Source organism: Penicillium manginii (genome assembly GCF_028828005.1).
Source record: "Penicillium manginii strain IBT 31320 chromosome Unknown utg000007l:1.0-2284322.0:1.0-2285126.0, whole genome shotgun sequence".
Classification (NCBI taxonomy): domain Eukaryota; kingdom Fungi; phylum Ascomycota; class Eurotiomycetes; order Eurotiales; family Aspergillaceae; genus Penicillium; species Penicillium manginii.
Window position 1 is genome coordinate 1,763,214 of NW_026643108.1, and position 24,440 is coordinate 1,787,653.

At 49.5% G+C, this 24,440-nt stretch overlaps 8 protein-coding genes across 8 annotated transcripts; 3 read left to right on the forward strand and 5 right to left on the reverse strand.

Annotated features, from left to right (window-relative positions):
- Positions 1-1,395: 1,395 nt before the first annotated feature.
- Positions 1,396-3,324, reverse strand: N7533_010512 (WD40 repeat domain-containing protein; the record flags this gene model as incomplete). Its single annotated transcript, XM_057107162.1, has 1 exon — positions 1,396-3,324. One exon carries the CDS (start codon positions 3,322-3,324, stop codon positions 1,396-1,398), a length of 1,929 nt encoding a protein of 642 aa, XP_056956379.1.
- Positions 3,325-3,459: 135 nt separating this feature from the next.
- N7533_010513 (5'-methylthioadenosine/S-adenosylhomocysteine nucleosidase family protein) lies at positions 3,460-6,078 on the reverse strand (the record flags this gene model as incomplete). Its single annotated transcript, XM_057107163.1, has 1 exon — positions 3,460-6,078. One exon carries the CDS (start codon positions 6,076-6,078, stop codon positions 3,460-3,462), a length of 2,619 nt encoding a protein of 872 aa, XP_056956380.1.
- Positions 6,079-6,946: 868 nt separating this feature from the next.
- N7533_010514 (uncharacterized protein) lies at positions 6,947-8,401 on the forward strand (the record flags this gene model as incomplete). Its single annotated transcript, XM_057107164.1, has 1 exon — positions 6,947-8,401. One exon carries the CDS (start codon positions 6,947-6,949, stop codon positions 8,399-8,401), a length of 1,455 nt encoding a protein of 484 aa, XP_056956381.1.
- A 4,526-nt stretch (positions 8,402-12,927) lies between these two features.
- Positions 12,928-13,886, reverse strand: N7533_010515 (uncharacterized protein; the record flags this gene model as incomplete). The annotated part of the gene is made up of 2 exons (XM_057107165.1): positions 12,928-12,998; positions 13,049-13,886. The coding sequence occupies 2 exons, from the start codon at positions 13,884-13,886 to the stop codon at positions 12,928-12,930; spliced, it is 909 nt and encodes a 302-aa protein (XP_056956382.1).
- A 1,640-nt stretch (positions 13,887-15,526) lies between these two features.
- Positions 15,527-16,634, forward strand: N7533_010516 (arylamine N-acetyltransferase family protein; the record flags this gene model as incomplete). The annotated part of the gene is made up of 3 exons (XM_057107166.1): positions 15,527-15,957; positions 16,016-16,061; positions 16,122-16,634. 3 exons carry the CDS (start codon positions 15,527-15,529, stop codon positions 16,632-16,634), a joined length of 990 nt encoding a protein of 329 aa, XP_056956383.1.
- Positions 16,635-17,161: 527 nt separating this feature from the next.
- Positions 17,162-19,060, reverse strand: N7533_010517 (uncharacterized protein; the record flags this gene model as incomplete). The annotated part of the gene is made up of 5 exons (XM_057107167.1): positions 17,162-18,061; positions 18,119-18,313; positions 18,370-18,642; positions 18,701-18,722; positions 18,810-19,060. The coding sequence occupies 5 exons, from the start codon at positions 19,058-19,060 to the stop codon at positions 17,162-17,164; spliced, it is 1,641 nt and encodes a 546-aa protein (XP_056956384.1).
- Positions 19,061-19,922: 862 nt separating this feature from the next.
- N7533_010518 (uncharacterized protein) lies at positions 19,923-21,547 on the forward strand (the record flags this gene model as incomplete). The annotated part of the gene is made up of 3 exons (XM_057107168.1): positions 19,923-20,282; positions 20,350-21,363; positions 21,416-21,547. Coding segments are annotated over 3 exons (1,506 nt in total), but the record flags the coding sequence as incomplete, so codon positions are not given.
- A 398-nt stretch (positions 21,548-21,945) lies between these two features.
- Positions 21,946-24,200, reverse strand: N7533_010519 (tryptophan synthase; the record flags this gene model as incomplete). The annotated part of the gene is made up of 3 exons (XM_057107169.1): positions 21,946-23,641; positions 23,691-23,934; positions 24,056-24,200. Coding segments are annotated over 3 exons (2,085 nt in total), but the record flags the coding sequence as incomplete, so codon positions are not given.
- Between the last annotated feature and the right edge of the window lie 240 nt (positions 24,201-24,440).

Here is a 24,440-nt window from a genome sequence, read left to right on the forward strand (position 1 = left end):
AATATTAGATTCGATATGGTAGTACATACTCCGGTCGCTCTGCTATATGAAATTCTCTCGGCTCGAGCTTCATCGCGTACTCTTGGGCGATATTCCGTACTGTACAATATTTGACTTAGTGTCGCTATATGCTGACTTGATACCTGCAAGATATATTGACGAACTGAAGAAGTGGTCGAATACAACTAAGACCCTTCGGGACCGGCTTATTCATCGTTCACCTGCTCCTAGTATGGTGTCATTAGGCCACTACCAACTTCTCGCCGATCTCGACGCTGATTGGCCCATTTTCTTGCCAAGACTCGTCCTCATTCGCTGGTATTTCTGCACTCCCTATTCGCTGCTGGTCATTGCCATATCACGTGTGTAACTGTCACGCTTTAGCTCGTTTCAGGGCCACAGCGTGCGATAGCGCGCGTCCCCAGTTACAAACCGCGGATCTACGCGAGGCTGACTTGTTGCTGTGTTAACGCTGGGTTTGCGACATACCAAATTCGCGCCAAGCCTGCTTCTCATTGGTCTGGTACTTGGCCCTTCACGTGTTGCTGTCCTCACGTGGTCACTTCCGCACGTATCTTTTTTCCTACCAGGTTCATCCTGGTCTCTCTTCCAATTCCTCTTTATTTATCTCTATTTTTTTTTCTCTTCGTCCGCTGTTGGCCGCTCATACATATCGATGCTTTTCTATGGCTTCGGTTCTACTTGTTCACGTTTTCTCTAAAGTTTATCTGCTTTTTTTCCGGTTTCTACTGTAAATGAATAGTTTCTGAATAGGACTTTATGTGTTGCCGCCCTGTTTTTATATACACACTATGCTATTACACAAGATTCGGTCCTAGGGTTATTTACTTCAGGGTGATAGAGATATTGAATCTATGTTGTCAAGACCATTTAGCTTGATAAAATGTCCTGAGCACTATTCAACTAGGTACTAGCTGGGATCTTTAGAAAGGTTAAATCAAACTCCACTGGCAGGGCTTGAAGTTGGGATTACTGGCAATGAGATTGTAGACTGCCTTGATTTTAATACAGGAAGGGCGATGGAGTAGAGTCTTCTGACTAGCATTCTTCCATTCTGCTTTGGTAGATCTTCATGTTTGTATTACGGAGCTCTCTCGTACGCCTTCCGTGCTGTGTTCTAGTTGCTTGTGGCGTCCGCCTTCGCCTTTCTATAAAACATGTCTCGCCTGCCGCCAAAAAGCCCTCCGACAAAGACTCCGTCAAAGTTTACATAGCACTGACGAGGTTTTTTCGGCATTAAGTACTGTTTGGGCACATTCTCCACTCTTAAAGTTGAGAAAGGTTTTGGAAGGAGCACACAGGCAAGAATCTCTCTCAGGCCTTTCTGTTACAAAGAGATTAGAAATGAGAGCAAGGAATGAAAATTGGCACGTGCTATATACAGAATCGTATAAAAGACACATGCCCTGATGAATGTCCCATTGCAAGTAGATTCCCATTAATCGCAGAACGACGAGATCGAAATTCAAGTGGAAGCCATAATAAATTTTCGCCGTTCAAATTTATCCACTGTCCCTGCTTGATCATTAAGTTTCTGATGGTTGAACTAGAACCTTGATTTTGGTGCTCGGATTGAACGTCGAGGGTGCCTAAGTTTGTGATTAGATATGAATTGTCTTGAGAAAACCCAATTATATCGTCAATTCCATCAGTGCTGATTGTCTCTTTTAGGCCGCCTATCGTCGTGTCCCAGAGACGCACTGTGTAATCGAGAGAGGCGGAAGCCAGCAGCCGACCGTCGAGCGAGAAAGCCACCGACTGAACCGAGTCAGAATGGCCTTCGAGGATCCACTGCAAATCACCTTTAATCGTGTCCCAGAGCCGCACTGTCTTATCATGGGAGCTGGAGGCTAGCAACTGGCCATCGGGTGAGAAGGCAACCGACATAACCCAACTTGAATGGCCCTCAAGGGTCTGCTGCAGACTACCCGTAGCCGTGTTCCAGAGTCGTACTTTCCGATCAATAGAGCCGGACGCCAGCAGCCGGCCATTAGGTGAGAAAGCCACTAAGTTCACTGAATCTAAATGGCCCTGGAGAGTCTGCTGTAGACCACCCGTCGCCGTGTCCCAGAGTCGCACCGTCTTATCTCCGGAGCCAGAAGCTAATAGCCGGCCATCGGGCGCGAAGACTACCGACTCAACCGTGTTCGAATGGCCCTCGAGGGTCTGCTGAAGGCTGCCCGTTGTCGTGTCCCAGAGCCGCACTGTGTTATCAACAGAGCCAGAAGCTAGTACCTGGCCATCAGGCGAGAAATCCATCGACTGAACCGAGTACGAATGGTCACCAGGAGTCCGCGGTAGGCCGCCCACCGCTGTATCCCAGAACCGCACTGTCTTATCTAAGGAGCCGGACGCTAGCAGCTGGCCATCGGGCGAGAAAGCCACTGACATAACTGTGTATGAATGGCCCTTAAGAGTCTGCTGTAGGCCGCCAGTTTCTATATTCCAGAGTCGCACTGTCTGATCGTTAGAGCCGGACGCTAGCAGCCGGCCGTTAGGCGAAAACGCTACAGATTGAACCGACACGAAAGCTCTGTTTGAATGGTCCTGGAGGGTTTGCTGCAGGCCACCAGTTTCTATATTCCAGAGACACACTGTCCCACCGTTGGAGCCGGACGCTAGCAGCCGGCCGTCGGGTGAGAAAGCTACTGACTGAGCCGGGTCAGATTGGCCCTCAAGGGACTGCTTTAGGCTGCCCGTCGACGTGTCCCAGAGCCGGACTATTTCATCCCTGTAACCGGATGCTAGAATCCGGCCATCGGGCGAGAAAGCTACCGACTGAACCGAGTCAAAAATCGACCTCGAATAACAGTCGAGAGTTTGCTGCAGGCCGCCTGTCGCTGTGTCCCAGAGTCGGACTGTATTATCCTTGAAGCCGGCTGCTAGTAGCCGGTTGTTGGGCGAGAAAGCCACTGACTGAACCGAATTTAAAACAAACTTCGAATGGCAAGATAGAGTCTGCTGTAGGCAGCCCGTAGCTGTGTCCCAGAGCCGGACTATCTCATCCATGGAACCGGATGCTAGAAGCTGGCCATTAGGTGAGAAAGCCACTGAGTTCACTGAATCTAAATGGCCCTGGAGAGTCTGCTGTAGACCACCCGTCGCCGTGTCCCAGAGTCGCACTGTCTTATCTTGGGAGCCGGACGCCAACAGCCGGCCATCCGGAGTGAAGGCCACTGAGGTAACGAAATCGGAATGTCCCTCGAGAACCTGTAATTCTGCACTCCATTTCTCGTTAACTTGTGGTAACTGGCTTATCCAATCAGGAAGCTCATCTTCAAACTCTCTGCGAATGATTGCCATTCTGGGTGCAAATACTAGACCTGAGCAGTACAGCTGGAGAGGCGCTTCATCGACGATCTGCCTAAATTTCAAAGCAAAGCGCTTTGCATCTTGTAGGAAATAACACATCTCGGGTTGGTTGTCGTCCTAGACCGGTTAGTGCGAATCATATATAGCCCCCGCCGAACATACTGATATAGCCGCCCGGACGAGATTGAGCATCCCCACCACTTCCGACACAAGACCTAGAAGGCTCATTGCTTCCACCCAGTGTAAATAATGTCTCCGGAGAAACAAGAGAGCATCATGTACTATATCGTTTAATTCCATGCATTGCACTAGGTGATTAGCCCAGTATCGACAGGCATACTGCAATTCAGGGGGAAGGCAGTGGTCGATAGTCTGCCGAGAAATCTTCGCACGCTCGGTTCCGTGGCTTGGTAGCCCACATATATTTCGCCTCAAACCTTCGCACACGCTAAGGCATTTTTTCGCTAGTCTCAGGTGTATTTCTTTTTCGTCTACACAGAATGGAGTCTTTTTCCGCGTTTCCGTATCCAGTAGGAAGTCTCTAAATGACAGATGGAAAAGCCGAACTGGCAAAGCATCATCACTCGGCACATTCAAAAGTGAATGTAATGGCTTCAAGCGAAGACGCACAAGCTCTTGGGAGCAGCCCAGAAGTCTTGAGAGTGAGATGACTGAGAGCGGGCTCGCTAATATAACGATTGTACCAACCACATAATGGAATTCTTGGACCAGTTGCATTTTCTGTTCTTCGCTTTGTGTATTGAGAAGTCGATCAAGCACAGGAAGGTATGTTCCATCTAGCTTTGATCCATGATTTTGATATGTGAGAATTTTAGCAAGACTGTCAACTGGATCCCAGTAAGGGTCCTCCAGTATACGGCATATAGTAGCAGCGAAAATAAACAATGGAATAGATAATGCCACGAGCTTTTGAACATTTATGCTTCCGGGCCAGTCAATAGGCAAGGGAGTTTCTCGATCCGTTCTTATCTCTGAAAGTCGATGATTCAAGAAAAGTGATATATCGTGCTCTATCACTTCCTTACGAATTTCGTGGAGAACAAGGTCTTTATAATCGTAGTTTGTAATCTTTCTGAATCCCAGACGGATTGGCGTTTCAGGCCTGCTAGTCAAAAAAACTCGTAGACGTACAGCCCTTGGTTTCTGGAGCTCTGGTAGAAGTTCGAGGATGAGCCGCATGTCTTTATCCTCGTCACATTCGTCCAATGCATCGATCACTACCACCACAGTCCGAATTGGGCGGCCGGATTCTTCTAAGCCTAGGAGTGGTTGGAAGAGTAGTTTGTCGAACTGCTCCTTCATGCCCTTCATCGTGATGCCAGGATCGTCATCCAGTGCTCTCTGGACGCTAGTGATCGTTTCGGGAATGCAAATTGCTATTTGCCTTGCGACCGTTGGAAAAAGCTTCATGGCATTGCCTCGATCCCCTCCGCCCCTTTTGAAAAAGAAACTTGCTCCTAGTGACTTGTTTTGGCTAAAATATTTTGCCACTGTGCGAGAGATAGTCGATTTCCCTGTTCCAGCCATTCCGTTCAACCAGAAGATACACTTCCCCTGCGGAGAAATAGCCCATTCTCGAATTTGTTCGAGAATGTGGGTCCTTGTGCCTGCAAGACATTCATCTTCATGTTGAGCCATAAACGAGTCGTACTCAGCGCCCTGTGCAACTGGTATTCTATCAAGAGAAAAGTTGCGGTCAATACGGTCAGTTGTATCACCCACATGGTCAATGCATGACCCCAGGATATCCAAAATCCTCTCTTCTCCCTCCACCTGTTGAGGGGTAATTCGAAATAGGAGATCCTTGGCATATGCTGCCGCGACCATTGCTGCATATCCTTGCCATTCTTTACTCTTATGGGAATCAGAGTAGTCGCAGATCCCACGGACCACCAGACACGGAAAATGATTCATTAACCCGGCCGCTTCCATTTCAAAGCATAAAACATCCTTTTCTGCGACTACTCGGTCGCGGGTCAGAGCATCCTTCATTAGCTGATTGGCTGACGCGACCAAGCCGTAGTGTATCGTCGGGTTGTCTTCATCCTGCAAGCGTGGATTTCGTAAAACTAGGCTGGTTGGATCGCCAGCGCAACCTACAGCGCAACTTAATTCATTATCTGGTGGGTGGACGACGTGACTTCGGTACAACCGATCACTCGTGATATCGGGCCGCATGTATCTTTCCCGCAGCCTTGGTTTTCTCTCAAGAGCCTCATTGACTGCCTCCTCAAGTCGATGACCATCCATTTCATACTGGGCTCGAAGCCCATTAACTGCAGCACGGAGGACGGTAGGCGGCTGATCAAGGCAGCCTGTAGGCTGGAAGTTTTGGCCTTGGATCGTTTTACCAAAGTCGTACTGAATCACGCCACTTTGACCGTTAGAAGGAATGCTGACCACAATATCGCCAAGGCGAATATCATTTTTCAGACTCGGGGCTCCCCCTCCGATACCGACCATCAAACCGATTCGAATATTCGGGAAACTATGCATCATGTCCTCCGCGACCCTTGCTGCTGAGGACGTGCCGTATTCCCCCATAGGTAAGACGGATATCACTATATTGTGTCTACCAATTCTGCCCAATACGTAGTCGTTCTTGTTTTGAGGCGACAGATACTCCGGACCACCGTGCTTTTCGTCGAGGAAAGTTTGAGCGGCGACATATTCAATGTTGATGGCGCATATCCAGCCAACACTGTAGATCTTTGGATCAGACATCCCTGAGCCAGGGCATGTACTATAAAGCGAAGTGGGTGGAGTCGAGGACGCGAAAGCTTAGACTCTTTTGTGATCTTGATACTTCCTCCTTGAACAGCAGGACGCGGGGCAGACCCCTAACAGGCTGAGACAGCCTCCTCTAGTCACGTGATATCTTTCATACAATACACTAGGCCTCGCCAAACGCGGGTTCGGGGCGGGTTTTCATTTTTCCAACCCGCCCACGGGTAACCCATCGTGTTGAAATATCCCGGTTGCTCAGATAATGAGGCTGGATCACGTGCATACGTGTATCTCCGTCTCTTGGTCTACTTGTATCTTAGACAACACATATAACACAACACACAAAAAACTCTCCTCAATAACATGACCATTGAAGCATCACTTAATAAACCAACACGCCCCGACCCGTGGGGCGGGTTTTCGTGGGCGGGTTTTCGTGGGCGGGTTCGGGTTTTGGGGCGGGTCTGGCGAGGCCTACATGATCCCATGGGACCTATAGGATTTGGGAACCCATGCACAGGTCACAACCTACTACATAAAAGCCCCCATCTGGCAGTTGACTTGGGAAGCTGACTTCAACACAATAATAGGCCATCTAGACAATCCACCTCCAAGCTATGGATTCCGACAGTTTTTAGGGCCGCACGTGATCAAGATAGCCATGAAAATACGAGGTAACTAACTGCCAGAATAAACATCCTGCCATGTTGACAACTTCGCATATAAATCGAACATATACCTACTCCAGGTTGGCGTCTCTGTTTTTATCTTGCCACTTCCTCTTTACCGTGCTCGGCAGTGAACTCATCGTTACGCGACGCCTTTCGACCTTGAGCCCCTGATCGGCTGCAGATCCCTAAAAAAAATGAACACTTCTGTCTCAAGTTTGACGAATTTCCCTTTGGAGGTTGTCATAGAGATATGTCGGCAGCTTGAGACCCCCCAAGACCGATTGAATCTTGTATGCTGTTCGCGACGGTTCCATGAAATATTCCTGCCATTGCTCTATCGAAAACTATGGGTAGGGGGCGACCTCCTCCGTCCAATTGTCCAGCTTAGCGAGGCTCTTGCCAAGAACCCGTCTCTCGCAGCGCGTGTGGAGGCCGTACATCTGTCCGCCTGGGAGACAGAACAGGGAACCCACGAGGCAGACTTCGAAGACGCGCTGAGATCATACAAAGACGATCTTGCCATCAATGGTAAAGATGAACCGCATGATTGGTCGCTAGATGGGAGCGTCCGTTTAGATCGCATTGACTACGGCCCTCTCTATGAACAGGCACAGCGCGTGGCTGGCTCCACGGACAAAGCAGATGTCTGGCTGGATGCGTTGCAGATCGGAAGTGGCGACGCATGGATTGCACTACTGCTTACCTTCTTGCCTAATCTGCGGCGACTCGAGGCTGAGTTCCCCTTCGGTTCTCTGTGGCTTCACTTTGCGATGAGATGGGCTGCAACTCGGGACGTGATCTCTCTTCCAGCGGCCTCTTTCCCGCCAATGTCTGAGGCGTATGTGGACTGGAGCTCTGACGACGTCTGCATATGCGCAGAGCACGTTATGCCTTTCTTCTTGTTACCATCAATGCGCCAGTTTTACGCGAGCGATCTGGATGGCAGCGTAACGGGCGGTTCTGACGAGTTATCGAGCTCAACTCCGCTGTATGGGACCTCGTCCGTTACTCACATTGAGATCAATGGGTGTAATGGGAGATGGGACCTGTTCAAGGTGATAGGCTCCTGCAAAAGCCTCCAGTCTTTCAAATACAATCACTCGGGCTGCCTTGACTATAATCCAACGGAGTTATACGGTGCTCTGCTCCCAATGAGAGAAACCCTTGACACGATATGGTTGGATATTAAGGAGAGTGACAATCGGCATGATAGCGATCACCAATGCGATGATGCACTTCCTTCCTTCCGGGACTTTGCTGTTCTGAAAACACTTCATCTCCGACTAGACAACTTACCGGTTTTGAAGGAGAAAGAATCTGACATGTCCCTTGCTCAAGCCCTTCCACCGTCAATCGAGACTCTTCAAATTTCGGATACAGGAAACGTCGGGAACCTCCAAGTCTTTGCCCAAGAATTGCAAGATCATGTTGGCAATGGCTTGGATTTCACCCCCGCATTGACACGGATTGACTTCAAACCTTTATCCAAGTTTGCAGAGGTATCAAAATTGGTGGGGAGCATGACTGCAATCTGCACCAAAGCTGGCATTAAGTTCCGAGTGTGCGGTATTCCCGGTGGTCGGACCGATTGGGGTGCTACTGGATTTGCACCACGTCCATCACGACCTGCCAAAATAGATCGGTTCTGACTTGACCTTCGGTGATGATCCATATTTTATCCCGGGTAGTTAGATGTTTTTTGCTGATTACATCGCGAATAAGCATATGCAGCCAGGGTTTAAGGTGGCGTCCCATAATCCAGCTACTGTAGGCTATTGATTAAGAGTTGGGGATTTGGGGGATGAAAGAGTAGCGTGTAAAGTGGTGTAGGCCTGAACACTGTTGTATTCGGAAGGACATGGAAATCCGAACTGCTATTGTGTAGCCTAATCATCAAAATTATTTGGTCTTCAACCTTCTGGATTTTTGTCAGTATCGGTGGAGATTCAGTATTGTCAGGATGTGTATTAGCTTGCTGTTTATAGACTAGCGGAGATTAGTCATGTTCTGTCGATACTCAAATGGTACGCCCAATCAGGTCCATGGGTAGTTGTCTGAATTGTTATGCCCGTCTCCATACAAACTTGTATGGGTGTGAACATGACTAATCTCGGCTAGTCTATAAACAGCAAACTAATACACATCCTTACAATACTGAATCTCCACCGATACTGACACACCCCCTCAGTATTCAAAGCACCTGAGGTTATTCAATATCAGCGTGTTGAATGCTGTATCCAATCGATGTTGACCGTTGAAGGTCCCAAATAGGCAGGAGCAGCTGCCTCAGTCTTCAATATATCTCTGAATATCGTATAATCGAAGCATTTGGACAAAACGTTCGTGATTCTGCCGCGTGAGCGGCTTGGTGAGGCCATCCGCAGCCATCTCTGCGGTGGGCACCCATCTGATCGTCAACCTACCCTCTGCCACTTCTTGTCGAAGCCAATAATTGTGAATATCAACATGCTTGAGCTTCGTATGCAGTTTGGTGTTGGTGCTGGTGATCAGATCAACAGTTTGGCTATTGTCACACCGTAGTGTAATCTCATGGTTTGGTCGGAAACCAAGGTGACGTAGTAGGCGAATCGTATATTGCATTGCCCGAGCGGCCTCCGATAGAGCAAGCAGCTCTGCTTCAGTGGTTGAGGTAGTGACAGTGCGTAGCTTTGAAGCCTTCCAGTCAACTGGTCCTCCATATATCTGACATAGATATCCAGCGGAGCTCGTCTTGTCGAGGTTATCTGCTAATGAGGCATCGCTTGCGAATGCAATAGATTCCAACCCACTACCAATTCCATATGCAATTGCCCAAAATCGTGTATGATTTAGGTAGGTGATCACTCGATCAATAGCATCAAGATGCTGGGGTCCCGGATTGGTCAAGAACTGTGCCAATCGGGCAGTGGCTTTCGCGGCATCCACGCGGGTGATCGTAGTAGCATACTGAGCTGATCCCAATTTGGTCGAGAACTCCTCAATATACTCTCTGCGCGGTATACCGTCGTACGGCTTCAGGCTATCAGGTGCTGTCATTGGCGTCATCACCCGGGGTCTGCTCGCAAGGTTGAATTTGACCGCCATATTTGCGATATAGGCATCCTGACATAACCACAGCTTCTTCATCGATCGATCGCGTATAATCCGAATACCAAGGAACCAGCGGGCATCTCCATGATCTGTAAGCTCCCAGTGTGTGTGAAGCTGTCGCTCAATCTCGTAGGCGCGGTCTCGTTGATCAGGTGCACTTGCCAGAATAATATCATCCACGTAGAAGAACACGATAATCCCCTTACCAATGAACACACAGGGATCCTCAGGTAGTGGTGTCAAACCAAGCTTACCTAGCACACCACAGGCCTCCTGCTGCCAAAGCTTTGGTGAGGTCCTTAGGCCATACAGTGCCTTTACAAGCTTCCAGCACACCGTTTTCGGCAGGTTTGATCCATCCGGTGGCTTCACATATACCGGCTTCGGTAGCGTACTGTTCAGGAAGGCATTTACCGCATCAAATTGCCTTAGATCCCAGTCAAACGCTGCAACTAAACCGAAGATAATCCGTGCCGTACGGACAGCGAGGGTAGCAGCACGCTTCTCCTCTGAAGTCACTCTCTCAAGATCACCTCTCACACATAGGCGAGCTTTGTGCTTCAATAGGTTGCCATCCTGGTCAAACTTATAGTCAAAGACCCAACGCAGCGGTAAGACCTGAATAGATCGATCATTCGGACGATCAACCACTTCAAACGTGCCTTTGCTTTTCAAGTTCCGAACTTCCAGGGCGGCAGCTGCCATGAATGCGTCGCGGTTAGAATGTCGGACCATATCATTCCAGTGCTCAGGTGCTGATGGCAGGTTGTCTCGGTGACGACTCGGTTTCTCAGCGTTTAGCGCAGTAGCGAATGCATATAACAGATCAGGTGGTTCGAATGACGATTCGTCCTCAGCAACCAGATATGTATAGTCATCTCGGCGTGTCGACCTACGCTCGCGCTTACCATCAACAATATTGGCAGGATTCAACGACAGATCGATGTCTCGGGGTGCCACGACCGGCACCGGCGTAGCCAGTTCCTGGTGTAATTGAGCTTCACTTTCAGATAGAGGCTCTGGTTCAAATGACTCATCCTGCTGCTGCTGAGGCTGGTCATCTTGCTGAGCTTCGTTTTCTGTAGAATTCGGAGTCGTTTCTTTGTTCTCCACCCCCTCAGCCTCTGTAGCTGGTTTTCCGGCCGGAAAACGATGTCTTAGCGGAGACCTTGGTAGCTCGTCTGGAAATGTACCAGGCAGTGCAGGAGATCGATTTGATCGTTGAGATGGTTTTTCAATAGTAGGTGGCGGAGTGTACTGCTGTACAGCCTCGAGATGAGTAGGTGCAGGTGTCGCTTCACGATCAGCTACCTCCTCAGTGTCATCTTCACCGCCATCCCCAACATCACTATTCTCCTCAATTTCAGGCTCTCTACTAACGCTCTCAGCATCAGTAGGTGCTGGATTCGGTTGGTTGGTCTCAGATTCATGTCCGATTCGACTCTCAATCCAGTCATCAGGGAGGCCTATTTCGCGGTGGATAACGCGCCATTCCTCGCGGTCGTTGAGGATATCACGAGTTTCCGGAATCGGTAGTGGGTGCTCTGCCCAATACTGTATACCAGGGTGCCAGCGGCGCGATTCATCAAATACTGCGTCGCGTACGGTTTGAATCCTACCCGACGAGGGCATCCAAACTCGCCACACATTCGAAGCCTGATAACCAACCAAGAAACCAACTTCCGCACGAGGGCGAAGTTTGTGAGAACGAGGGATATTCGGTATCCGACAATAGGTGAGACTGCCATACAATCTCAGACATGACAGGTCTGACTTCCTCACAAAGTTCTGGTCTAGGTGTGATCGTGCTTCATCCCAGGGTACTATCCACCTTCCATCCTTCAGATGGGTTGGAGTCCTGTTCAGTATATACACCGCGGCGTATACCATCTCTGGCCACAGGCCCTCGGGCAATTGGCTCTCAATACGCAGCTTTCTCGCCTTATGAATGACGACACCCCCTGAGCGTTCGCCGGGGCCGTTCATCTCAGCGCTATGCACTACAGTATGTGTCATCACAAAGCCCATCCCCTCAAGCTCTCGTTCAGTATCAGCTGTCACTGATCTCTCGTTATCTGAGTGAATTCCAATCAGGGGTATCTTCAGTAAACGGGTGGCCAAATACAGGAAGGCCCTTATGCCGTTTTGACACTCTGATTTACGCGCGTGCGTATACACCCAGTGGAACCGAATGCCTGACACATAGAAATGCGTGATATATCGGTGGCCATTATGTGACTCCTTCGGCATTTCGATTAGGTCATAATACAGCTGTCCAAACGTGCCAAACGTACGACCTACTGGTCTCCGCGATATCTGACGTGGTGCGTGTGACATACTACACACCTGGCACGGGGACTCAGTTATGCCATTCGTCTCAGAGTCCTTGATTCTGACTCCTTCCACCATCTCAGCCGTTTTCTTCGCTGTGTTTGGATGTATATGGCCCAATCTGCGATGCCACACATCCGACGATGCCTCGGAGATCCTTGGTGCAATCGACTTCCGCACTGCCATCGCGTACTCGATATTACACTCTCTCCCCAAGGTGGCAGTTCCATCGGCTAGTCAATTATATGCATCACCCTGTGGCTTGTCAAACAGCCACAGTTTTGCATGCTCATTCCAGGCTACTCGTGCAAATGGGATACCTCTCGGGTCTCTTATACAGTTATTTATCTCATCCCATTGGCAGCCACGTTCCTTTGCACAACCGTACGAGACTAAGTTGGCTTGGAAGGTAGGTGAATGGCAGGCATTATGCAATTTGACGCTGCTTCGCGCACCCGTTCTAGGGTCAATACAGGGCATTACTGCAGTTCCATACCCTAGGGTGCGAGTGACACTGTCACCAGTTTTGACGACTGATTCATCAGAAGTATAATCAATGAACAGATCTCGGTCCACACAGATATGACGATGTGTCGCCGTATCAAATGCCCATTCATCCCTGAGGTGAGGTCTTTGATTAAGACAATTCAGTGCCAGCGTTGTCATTGACCATGTTCCTAGGGCAGCACCCTGTTTTTCGGCCGAATAATACTGATTGGCTGACTTGATCTCCTTGTCAATAAACTCCTTCCAATCAGGATGATCCTTGAGCATCTGGTTGATTCTTGATTGAGTTCTCGAATCGGCACTCCAATTGGCCGATCTCTCTTTTTCATTGATATATGGGCATTCCCATGGCTTGTGGTTTCTCTTACCACACGGGCACCATCGCTCAGTCATTGGCACATCCTTCAACGATCGCTTCTTGGCCGGTTTTGCTGCACTTGGCGAATCTGGTACAGCCTCAGTGCTACCTTGGAGGGTTGAGAATGCAGCCCTTGGTGCTGAATGACCTCGGAGATTGGTTGGTGGCGCCGGTGCTGGTGCGCTACCAAAGTGCTCGCGGTAGTGAGCCAGGAAGTCATTCACCAACGCACTATTATCTATCTTGGTGCTCTCGATCGTGATAGGTCGAAGTTGTTGTGTGTGCCACATTGGTGCCAGATGCTTCACTGCTAACAGGAAGTCCTTATTAAACTGCATTTGGGTCTCACCAATAGCGATCATCCGATCCCTCATCTTCTCCCAGCGACGTACGAATGCCTTTACGTCCTCTCCCTTCCGTGGAGGATACACTGCATTGTACATATAGTCCTGGCGATATTCCTCATTGAGGTTTCCAGAATCGGAATATCGGTCTCTCAATGTCACTAGACGTCCATGCACAGTAGGTTTATCATACAGCTGATCCCTCACTGCAGGTTCAATGGTCGCCATAATCACTCTCTTGATATTGGCTAGTCCTCTCTCCTCTCGATCCCATCGCTGATAATTTATCTTATACAGATCGATCGCGGTTGCATTCGCATCGGGAGACGGAGGTTCAGGGCACTCTCTCGGTTCGGGAAGAATACTCTCAGGGGTATCGGGGTCGATAAACTTCCATACACGATCGGTTTCGGCGACATCGCGGATAGCACGTATCCAATCGATCCAATCGGCCGACGTTCGCAGCTTGACGCTCTGCGAAGCGGAGATAACAGCGGTTTCCATAGCGGTATCGGGTTGTATTCAACAGTGCTGCTTTCGATGCAGATACTGTGTACAGATCGGTTCGCTCTCAGGGGTAATTGACCGGCGGGGTCAATTCGACAAATAATCGGTATGAACAGCCTCAGATTCGACAGAATAGGCAATAAATTCACTTAGCAAGCCGGGCTCATAACTGTCGATACTCAAATGGTACGCCCAATCAGGTCCATGGGTAGTTGTCTGAATTGTTATGCCCGTCTCCATACAAACTTGTATGGGTGTGAACATGACTAATCTCGGCTAGTCTATAAACAGCAAACTAATACACATCCTTACAATACTGAATCTCCACCGATACTGACAGTTAGTTAACTAGTTACCGGGTCTCGATTAGTAAGCTAGTCGAGAGCCACATCAGCAGCCCAGGTTCAAAAGGGGAACACACCTGGTCTCCTCCGAGACCAGCGATCAGTCATTGTATGATCCGACTATTAGATATCGCACCTGAATAGATGCCCCTACAGCACCTCGTCGCTATCTACCGCACTTATCAAGTGCTTTCAGTCTTTAACTGTCATACCATACAATGCTCCTTTTCTATTACTTTGTATTAATGAATGGTGAGCATAAGAAATGGTAACACCTGATGATAACAATATTATTGCATTTAACAATGGTAACTCAAAAAGATTTACAGCTTGTATTAACAGATGTGTACAAGGATTGATTTATAAATCAATAGAAAAGAGTTCAAGTTCCCCGAGCTCTTATGTGAGACACATACATATATATATATTTGCTATTATAGAACCACAAAGAGCAGTAAATTATTGATCATCTTTATTACCTTTGTTTTTAATATGCTTCATATGTGCTGTAGCGCATCCCGTCATGAACTTGCCACTCTGACGCCCCGGTTAATATATTTAAACCTCTTCCTGTTTGAATATCGCTAAATGTGTGCCTCTGTCCTGTTAGACGTTCTGAACCGTAGTTTATGGTGCCAAGGTCTTATCCAAGATTGCTCTCTGATTGCCTGTAGTGTACTTCCTGCTTCCTGGACAATCCCAGCTGTATATTTTGTCACGATATTGTTTATCTAGTTTTCAGCGGTGTCTTCTCAAGATTATCATTATATTGTGAATTTTGAAGCTGCCCCATTCCTGACTTGAACCCTGAACGCCTATGCTGTGCTGCGGGTCATATTCCCCGTCCCCGCCCCAACCCCAACCCTAAACCCCACTAACAGATGTGGAAACTCCAAAACTACCTAATAATACCCAGTACAGGCAGTACTACTAGGGCCACCGACGCCGAGGATGCATTGGCTTCTCAAATCTGACCGATCTTTACTTTTTCTAGCTAGACATGAAGATGCACTTAAGCTTCCGATTGGACGGGGATTTCGCGTATAGACCGGGTAGCGAGAAGCAAGATAACGGCCCTTTGCCGAGCACAGAAGCATGGTTGTGGATGCATTTTCAGGCGCGCGCCATAGTATCCGACAGTAAGAGTCCTAGTATAAGATTGGCGCTGATCTGTCGGGTGAGTGGGAACCCTACTTGCCCCTATAAATTCCCGACTGTGTAGCGGCGACCCGCGTTGGATTTTCACTGCCTCTATCAGTTCTGAATTACGGTCGCACAATTATACTAGCCATCATGCCTGCAACAAAGCTGCCCACAAGCCCTTACACCCTCAATACGGATGAATTAGAGCTGTACCTTCAGCGTATTCGATATGCCGACAACGCCGCTCCGACGGCTGCTGGGCATCCACGCCTAGAACAACTCCGCAGGTCGATGGAAGATGATTTACTGACAGCCCTAACAGAATTGCAACGGCGGCATCTGGCTGCAATCGCCTGGGGAAATACGGCTCTACACTACTCAAACCACCATTCGATCTCAATCCATCCTGCCTGTGTTTTCAAGAAGCTGGTGGTCCGTTGCCTTGATGGGTACTGTATGGAGAACACCAATCTCCTCTACATGGTACTTTGCTCGCTCGGATATCAGGTGTATGCGACCGGAGGCCGAGTGAGTCGTGCTGTCGTTACTGGAGATTCAACTGAGGACGGTTATATATCCTTGTCAGTGGTGCTATGCGGGACCTGACCCAAGAGACTGGTGGCTAAGAAACATGTATAGGAGCCACATGATTCTAATCGTGACTATCGCCGGCAACAAGTACATGGTACGTCATCCAGAACCTATATCAACGTGTAGAAATGTATTAAGAGCGTGAACACGATAGGTTGATGTCGGTCTCGGCCGTAACACTCCCACCAGTCCTTTCTTGCTGCAAGAGAACAACACAGCCCCACTAATCGCGCCGAGCGATATGTCCTTAATCAGGGCACCTCTTGCAGACTTCATCGATCAAACCCAGAAGGTCTGGGTCTATCAAGCTCGGAAGGACCCTTACAACCCGTGGATCCCGCAATACTCGTTCTCTGAGATTGAATTCCTCTTCGAGGATTTCACCATGATCAACTTTTTTACGAGCAAGAGTCGCGCAATGTTGTTCACGCAGAAACTGGCGTGTACCCGAGTCATCCTGGATGAGCAACACCTTGATCCTATTGGGATCTACATCCTGGCTGGGAGAGAAGTTAAGAGAGTGCTTCATGGGAAGACCGAGACGTTGCAGGAGTTGAAAACGGAGGAGGATAGAGTCAGTGCATTGGCCGAGTATTTCAACATGCAGTTTCATGCTCATGAGGTTGAGGGTATTCGCGGGCTACCATCTGAGATCAAACCTAGGTAGTTTTGTGCTGTCACTTTTGCGGTGTCACTTTTGCGGGCCTGTTTGCACAGTGTGTACGGAGAAAGCCATGAGACATCATCATCCCTGTCTGTATGGACACTATGCTATAACCATCAGTGTTGGATGCTCGATAATGAGTAGCGCAAAAGCCCAGACACACATGTTCATCATGACTTGGTTGAATCTGTGTCGTCTGGACATGTGCGGAAGCCCTATGTCGCAACAGTTCCAGAACCCTCATGTCGCTGGAAAGGAATGCCGATGAATTTCGGGTACCTACTAAGCAGCCACTGACTCACTTTCATCTAATCCGGAATTTGGTTCTTAGACAATACAATGAATCACATCTTTCGAGGACAATACGAGGAAATTGTGAACGGACACTTTTTACGTAGGGAAATTTTATTGTGCGTAGATGGAATATGTTTCGTAAGAGGAGTAACAACTACATACAGGAGGCGCGCGTAGCCAGAGTCTCTAAGTATTGCAGTGGCACCGCCGACAACAATTGACCTGTTTTTGACCCATTACTTCTCTCCGCGGGAAATCTTTTCGATGACAGTGGCGGCCCCCAAAACCTTCTCATCCTGGAGTGTCTTTCCAATGACCTGCAAATTGATGGGATGACCATGCATAGTGTTGGGATCATAAAGTCCCCAGTTCCACGCATCTAAGTCATTGCGCGGTTGATATCCGTTCGGCTGTACGTCAATCTCCTTCTTAACTGTATCCACAGGGAACGTAACGGCCGGGTAATCGAGTAAGTTCCACACTTTTGTATAGCCCACCCATCGCAGCTTGCCATGTCGAACGGCAGTATGAGCCATAGTTGGTCCCAACAGCACGTCGACTGGTTTTCCAGAGGAAGTCCGAGTTGCGTTCCAGCGACTGAGGAATTTCTGGCGCAATGCAACCTTCCGCTTGTTCATTTGCCAGTATTGGTACAGTGATAAGGCTTTTCCCTTGGCTCGGTCCGCCAGCCCTTGGACGTGAGGGATCATTGGTTCTCCAGAAGCATCGATATCGCGTTGGACATCCTCGAACCCGTCAGCAATATAAAACTGATCCATAAGCTTGACGCAATCATGATGGTCGCACGTATCCCAGATGGTCACTTCATGGCCCTGATCCTGGAGCTTGGAGGCTAGTTCTCGGATCGCTCTTTCGATAGGAGGATGGACCTTGACAACCCCATCATCTAGGATCAGTCCGATAGCCAGGGGCCGTGCTTGCATCTCCTGAAAGGCGGCCTCATTCCAACGAAGAGGGGCACATTTAGGGTCCAACTCCCAAGGCTCGGAGTCTGCGACTAGCCGGCTCACATAACATAAAGACTTCATGTCACGAGTCAAGGGACCGGAAGAGAAATGGACATGTTCCTGACCTTCCGTAGGCCCAGGAACTCCTGTTGCCGGGTATCTGCTACTCTGTAGAAATCAGCAGTGCGAATAGCAAACACCAAACTTCACACTCGGGCGGCATACAGTGGGTTTAAATGCATACAGCCCGTTCATGCTTCCAGGAATCCTGATACTCCCTCCAATATCCGTGCCCAGTCCCAGAATGGAGCCATGTAAAGCCAATAGGGCGCCCTCACCACCCGAAGAGCCACCCGCAATGAGGTTGGGATTGCGTGGGTTGACTGTTCGGCCCCAGAGGTGATTGTCCGTTTCAGCCCACTGCGATAATTGCTCAACTTGTCCTCTACAGTATCAGAGATGAAGGATAAACGTACCATGAGAGTCTGAGGCAAGTTTGTTTTGACGAACACAACAGCGCCCAGCTCCTTTAGGATCTGCACTATAGCAGCATCTTCCGTAGCAGGTGCAAATGCTCGACCAACATACCCCAAGGTGGTATCCACGCCTTTCAGATTGAATTGCTCTTTGACACTCACTGGGATCCCATGGAGGGGCCCCCGAAGCTCACCAGTTTTTTGGAGGTGACCGTCGAGCGCACGCGCTTGGCTCAGTGCCTCATCGAAGACTGTGTCTGTAAGGGCATTGGTCTGATAGGGGATTAAACAGGGCACTGCTTCAATCATACAACAGAGATGGAGTTCGTACTAACTGATGAGCTACCACAGATCTGTAGGGAGAAGGTCAGTCTTATTCGTTCTCCTCCGGTCCAGCAGGGCCTCTTCGTCGAAGCTGCGGACAGCGATATAGTACACACCTTTGAATATAGGCATGTGTCACCTGTTCTGCGGTGTATTTTCCCGTTCTCAAGTGTTCGAGAAGAATAGGGATACTATCAATGTCGGTAATGTTCTGCGCAACAGGATTGTCCAGACGGGAGCGAATCTGGACGTTATCGACCCGGGGTTGTCGTTGGTCCAGATTCGAAACCGTATATGGCTTCAGAGATCTGTCCCGGAGAGACCTTTTCTCGGAGACAATTTCTTCCCACTTTCTGATGCTACCCATGGTGATAGACGATATGCAAGGAATGACAAGACTACAAACAGAGAGTCTAGGATGAATTTGCCGAGGTGCGTTCCTGTAAAATATATATCCGTGCCACCCGAGAAGATCGGAGCCAATTTCCGACAGAAACTCTCAAATTACGTAGTTCAAATTTGTCTACCCATAGGAAGGGGACTGCGGGGAAACTGCGGTGTTCCCATCCTCTCCATTACGGGAGCTTATCGGCAAGGAACCCCACAAGGCACAGAGTACTTCGTAAGTACATAAAACCAACTGAGTCTCTATTTGGTCAAGCTAGGATGTCTTTCCGATGACTAATCGGCCAGTGTGACGGGGAGCTGATTACTATGAGCTACTAGAGGTGAAAGTGGATCGATCAGATAACTAAAGAACAGATTGGCCACATACGAGGGATTTTCGAAAAGGGCTCGTGACCCGAATATTTGGGGTCCACATTTTCTTTGCCGCTGAATAATCGGCGAACTATGAGCATTCTATCAGACTCAAGGCATGATGATATACGTGCAACCTCACTACTTCTGAGTCACCGCGACAGTACTGCATGGGCACATTGAATGCTTGGCTCTTAGACATGGCAACTCTCAAGCAAAGACCCATCTCTTGGGTCTTATCTCCACCTTTGGAGTCTAATCCGGGGTAACTCCGGGGCGAACAGCATTCAGCGCTCTGGCCAGTGGCAAAAAATTCGATTCGATTCTTAGAGCTGATAAGGGGGGTTTCTGCCATACTCTATGTACCCCACGGGGTATGAACCCAATTTTCGATAATAATGCGGGCACCCCTGTGTCGCTTTTGCGTTCATAAAGACTACAGGCCTCCTCTGACTTGAAAAGGTTGAGTACCGGATCTATTCTCTGCATCCTATCTTGCACCACACGTCTCTGTCCACTCTTTTAGCAGGCCAACAATGATATACGATACCTCCACCTCAGCCTCTGACTCAAAGGATCTGGAGATCAGAGGATCGCCTGGTGGTGAAAATGAGCGCCCATCGACACCAAACCATGCCAACGCGTGGGTGGAGGATCCCAACCATCCTCGTAACTGGCCGAAATGGAAGAAAAATGCCCAGATTCTAATGGTGGCGTTTCACTCCATGGGAGCCTCATTCATGGCTGCGGGCATCATACCTGCCTATGATCTCATGGCAGAGGAATATGAAGTGCCGGTTGAATCGCTCACTTATCTTACAGCGACTCAGGTATACATGTCCCCCATTACTTGCTGTTTTCCTATACAATGTGGGGTGGCTTACACCTATGATCAAGATCCTGCTCCTAGGAATCATACCCGTCTTTTGGAAACCAATTAGCTCGATATATGGCCGCTTCCCTGTCTTCCTTTTTGCTGTGTTCGGTTGTATGATCTGCAACATTGGCGCAGTCTTCTGCCACTCCTACGGAGCCCAGATGGCTACCCGAGTGTTTGCTGCCATCTGTATCAGTCCTGCCACTGGTATAGGCAGCGGCGTGATTGTAGACCTATGTGAGCCACATGAACGTGCCCAGAAACTCGGATGGTGGGTCCTACTGCTCACATTAGGCACCCCCTCTGGGCCGCTGATTATGGGATTCGTGAGTGGACACCTCGGCTGGCGCTGGGTGTTCTGGGTCCTGACCATTATAAACTTCGTACAGTTCATACTGTACGTGCTGCTCGGAGACGAAACGATATACCCCATGGAAGGTGCCCCTCCGATCAGATCGTTGGGTGGCTTCTTCAACAAGTTCATTCCTCGTCGGCTTGATCCACGTCCTTTGACAGCCTACTCCTTTATTGAACCCATGCTCGCTTCGAAACACCCACGGGTGATAGTTCCTATATTAGCTCAGTCCATAGTGTTCTGCTATGCGAATATCGCGCTTATCGTTGAGATGCCCATCGCCTTTGGGGAGAGATTCAACTTGAATGAACAGCAAATTGGGCTTCAATTTATTGCTATCATTGTGGGATCTCTCATCGGCGAGCAGCTGGCAGGACCTACATCAGACTGGTTTCTCCGAGTGATTGACAGAAAAAAGGGCTCGCATAGACCAGCAGATCGCCTTTGGTTGTCCTATATCGGGTTTGCTACTGTAATCGCCGGGTTGCTGGTCTGGGGATTTCAACTGGACAATGCATCCTCCACGTGGAATATCACACCTCTAATTGGGGCTGGAATTAGCAGCTTTGGAAATCAGATCATCAGCACGATTCTGATGACGTTTTCGGTCGACAGCCACAGGGATCTTGCGACAGACATCGGTGTTTGTCTGAGTGTTTACCGCCAACTTTATGGATTTGTAAGTGCTATCTTGTGCCAGGGTCAAGCAACGATACTGACTTCTCTGCCAGGTGGGACCTTTCTATTTTCCGGCCATGTTCAATACCCTGAAATTTGCTGGTTCAGCCGGCGTTATGTGCGGTCTGATTGCTGTTTTTGCTCTGATCCCTATAGTTACTATCCAATTTACGGCCAGGGGCTGAGATGTCGCCGGTCGGCGATGCGGATATGGAATCAATAGATGACATGGTTTGCTGGGACGGGGAGTAGTGCTATGTCTATTCAACTGCTCCCTTCTTTTAGGATTAGCCAGGGGAGGTAAACTGTCGGAGGCAGGGTCTCTGTGGTTCCAGAATAGGCTTAGCGCGCCGTAGGCCAGCCCACAAATTCATAGAATATTAGGCCTCTTGGGCAGGCGGGCAGGACCTGAATAGCATCAACATCACCGTTCCCACTAGGTTCCACTACTAGCTCCACCAGCACGTCGATATAACCCATCAAGCCAACGCAAGCTCTATAAGTAATTCGTCTAGCACAATCTATCCAAGTCACATACAAAACTCCCTACTACATCCATTTATTAAACCCGCAACATCAAATATTAAAGTCGGAGATCCCATCCGATCTCAGGGCCCAGACGAGGCAGCACTTCGGCGACAGAGTTCATGTCCTTATCACCTCGTCCGCTCAAGTTGAGAACAACGTTCTGTTCGCCTTTCTTCATCGTCTTGGCAAGTTCAATGGCACCATATACAGCGTGAGAGGACTCAAGCGCTGGGATAATGCCTTCATACACTGCCAGAGCGCGGAACCCAGCCAGGGCTTGGGCATCGGTGGCAGCAATGAATTGAGCCCGCCCACTGTCCTTCCAGGAGCTGAGCTCAGGTCCTACAGCTGGGTAGTCCATACCAGCAGAGACCGAGTGCGTCTCCGAGACCTGCCCGTATTGATCGTGCAGGAGATAGGTGTAGACTCCATGAAGGACCCCCTTACTGCCACCGCACAGGGTCGCTGAATGGCGAGAGGTATCGAGGCCATCACCACCAGCCTCGACGCCCAACATCTGGACATTCGGCTCGTCGAGGAATGGATAGAACATGCCTGACGCATTGCTGCCTCCGCCGACACAGGCCACAACAGCGTCCGGAAGTTTTCCAATAGCATTTCGCATCTGTTCTTTCGTTTCCTGCCCAATTATGGACTGGAAGGTGCGCACGATAGTAGGGAAAGGATAAGGGCCAACAACCGAACCAAGTATATAATGGGTGGTTTCGGCATCTCTAACCCACGCGCGCAATGCTTCATTTACTGCATCACGCAGTGTGCGACTACCAGACGTCACTGGTACCACTGTAGCACCCAAGAGCTTCATCCGGAACACATTGAGCGCTTGACGGCGAACATCCTCGGCGCCCATGTAGACCACACATTCCATGCCGAATTTGGCGCACACCGTCGCAGTGGCGACACCATGCTGGCCTGCGCCCGTTTCGGCGATGATTCGTTTCTTTCCTAGTCGTCGTGCTAGGAGGATCTGGCCCAGGGCATTATTGATCTTGTGGCTCCCAGTGTGGTTGAGATCCTCCCGTTTAATCCAGATATTTGCACCACCAATCTCTTCAGTAAGATGTGCCGCAAAATACAACCCACTCGGACGACCCATGTAGGGATAGTAGGAACGGTACTCTTCCCAGAAGGCCGGGTCTTGTCGTGCCGCTTCAAAGGCCTGATCTAGTTCGGGTAAACAGCCCATCAAGGATTCCGACACGTACTGGCCACCAAACTCGCCAAAGCGCGTGGACGTAACCGGATCGTGCCCAGGTGTGACGTCTGTTGTATCCGGACGCGCATCTTCCGAAGGCATCGCCTGAGGCCTTGTCCCTGCTGCGGAGGGTTCTAACACAGTGACCTCACGTACAATGGCGCCGTGCTCATCTCGCTCGAGATTGCGGCCTGTGATACCGGATAGGTACTTCTCGACGCATTCAGCTGCTCGACCCGGTTGCGCAGCTCCGATGGTGCTAATGATCTGACTGCCAATGATACAGCCTTCAGTTAAGGCTTGTACGGATAGAAAGTGCTCCCGTGTGCTGATGCCAAAGCCAAGAGCAATTGGTATGTTGCCGGCATACTTGTGGATCTGGGCAAGAAACTCAGGAAGGTTGGCGCTTAGTGACTGGGAGGCACCGGTCACACCCATTCTCGAAGCAGCATAGATGAAGGAATCCGCTATGCTGCACAGGGCTTTCATGCGAGGGATGGACGTAGATGGCGCAATAAGGGGAATGTAAGAAAGCCTGACAATCGTTAGCGCATAACCTGAAAGACAGATGACCCTGTACGAACCCATAGCTGACACAGAATTTTCTGAACCGAGCCGCTTCCTCGATGGGGAGGTCTACCAGGACGAATCCATGGACCCCTGCCTCCTTGCAGTCGTGCAACAGCTTCTCCTCGCCGTAGTGAAGGACTGGATTATAGTATCCCATGAGTAGCACGGGAATCTTTAATCCCCGACGTCTTGCCTCTCGCACCATGTCCAGCACCCCCGACACGGTGACCCCATTAGTGAGAGCGATCATATTTGCCTCTTGAATGATAGGACCATCCGCAATAGGGTCGGAGAACGGCATGCCCAGCTAAATCATATCTATTCAGTCTACGGCGTCAGAGGCCTAAGCACAATTTGTCAAGGTTTGATCAATACTTACCTGCACCACTGCTCTCGAGACTGAGTAGAATATCTGGCGTCTCTTTCACTGTCGGATACCCAGCGGTAACATACGCCCCCAGGGCCGCGCGGTTCTGATTCTTCGCTTTCGCGAAGGACAGCTTGATATGCTCCATGACCGGTACGCTGTAGGTTGTTCATCCGCAAGATAGCGTAGAAGCAAATCTAACAGTCGGAGAAACTGATGAAGAAACTGCTCTGGAACCTTTTCCCCCGAACTGATTACTTTTGTGTCCTCTACGTCATGAGTCATTGTCACAGATTTACTTTGCCTTCTTCGGCCCGGTTGAAACCATGGAATATATCTCCGGTGCTCCCAGTGTACCGGAACGTAGTTAGTGGGGCTACTCTCCGCTGACAAAGCG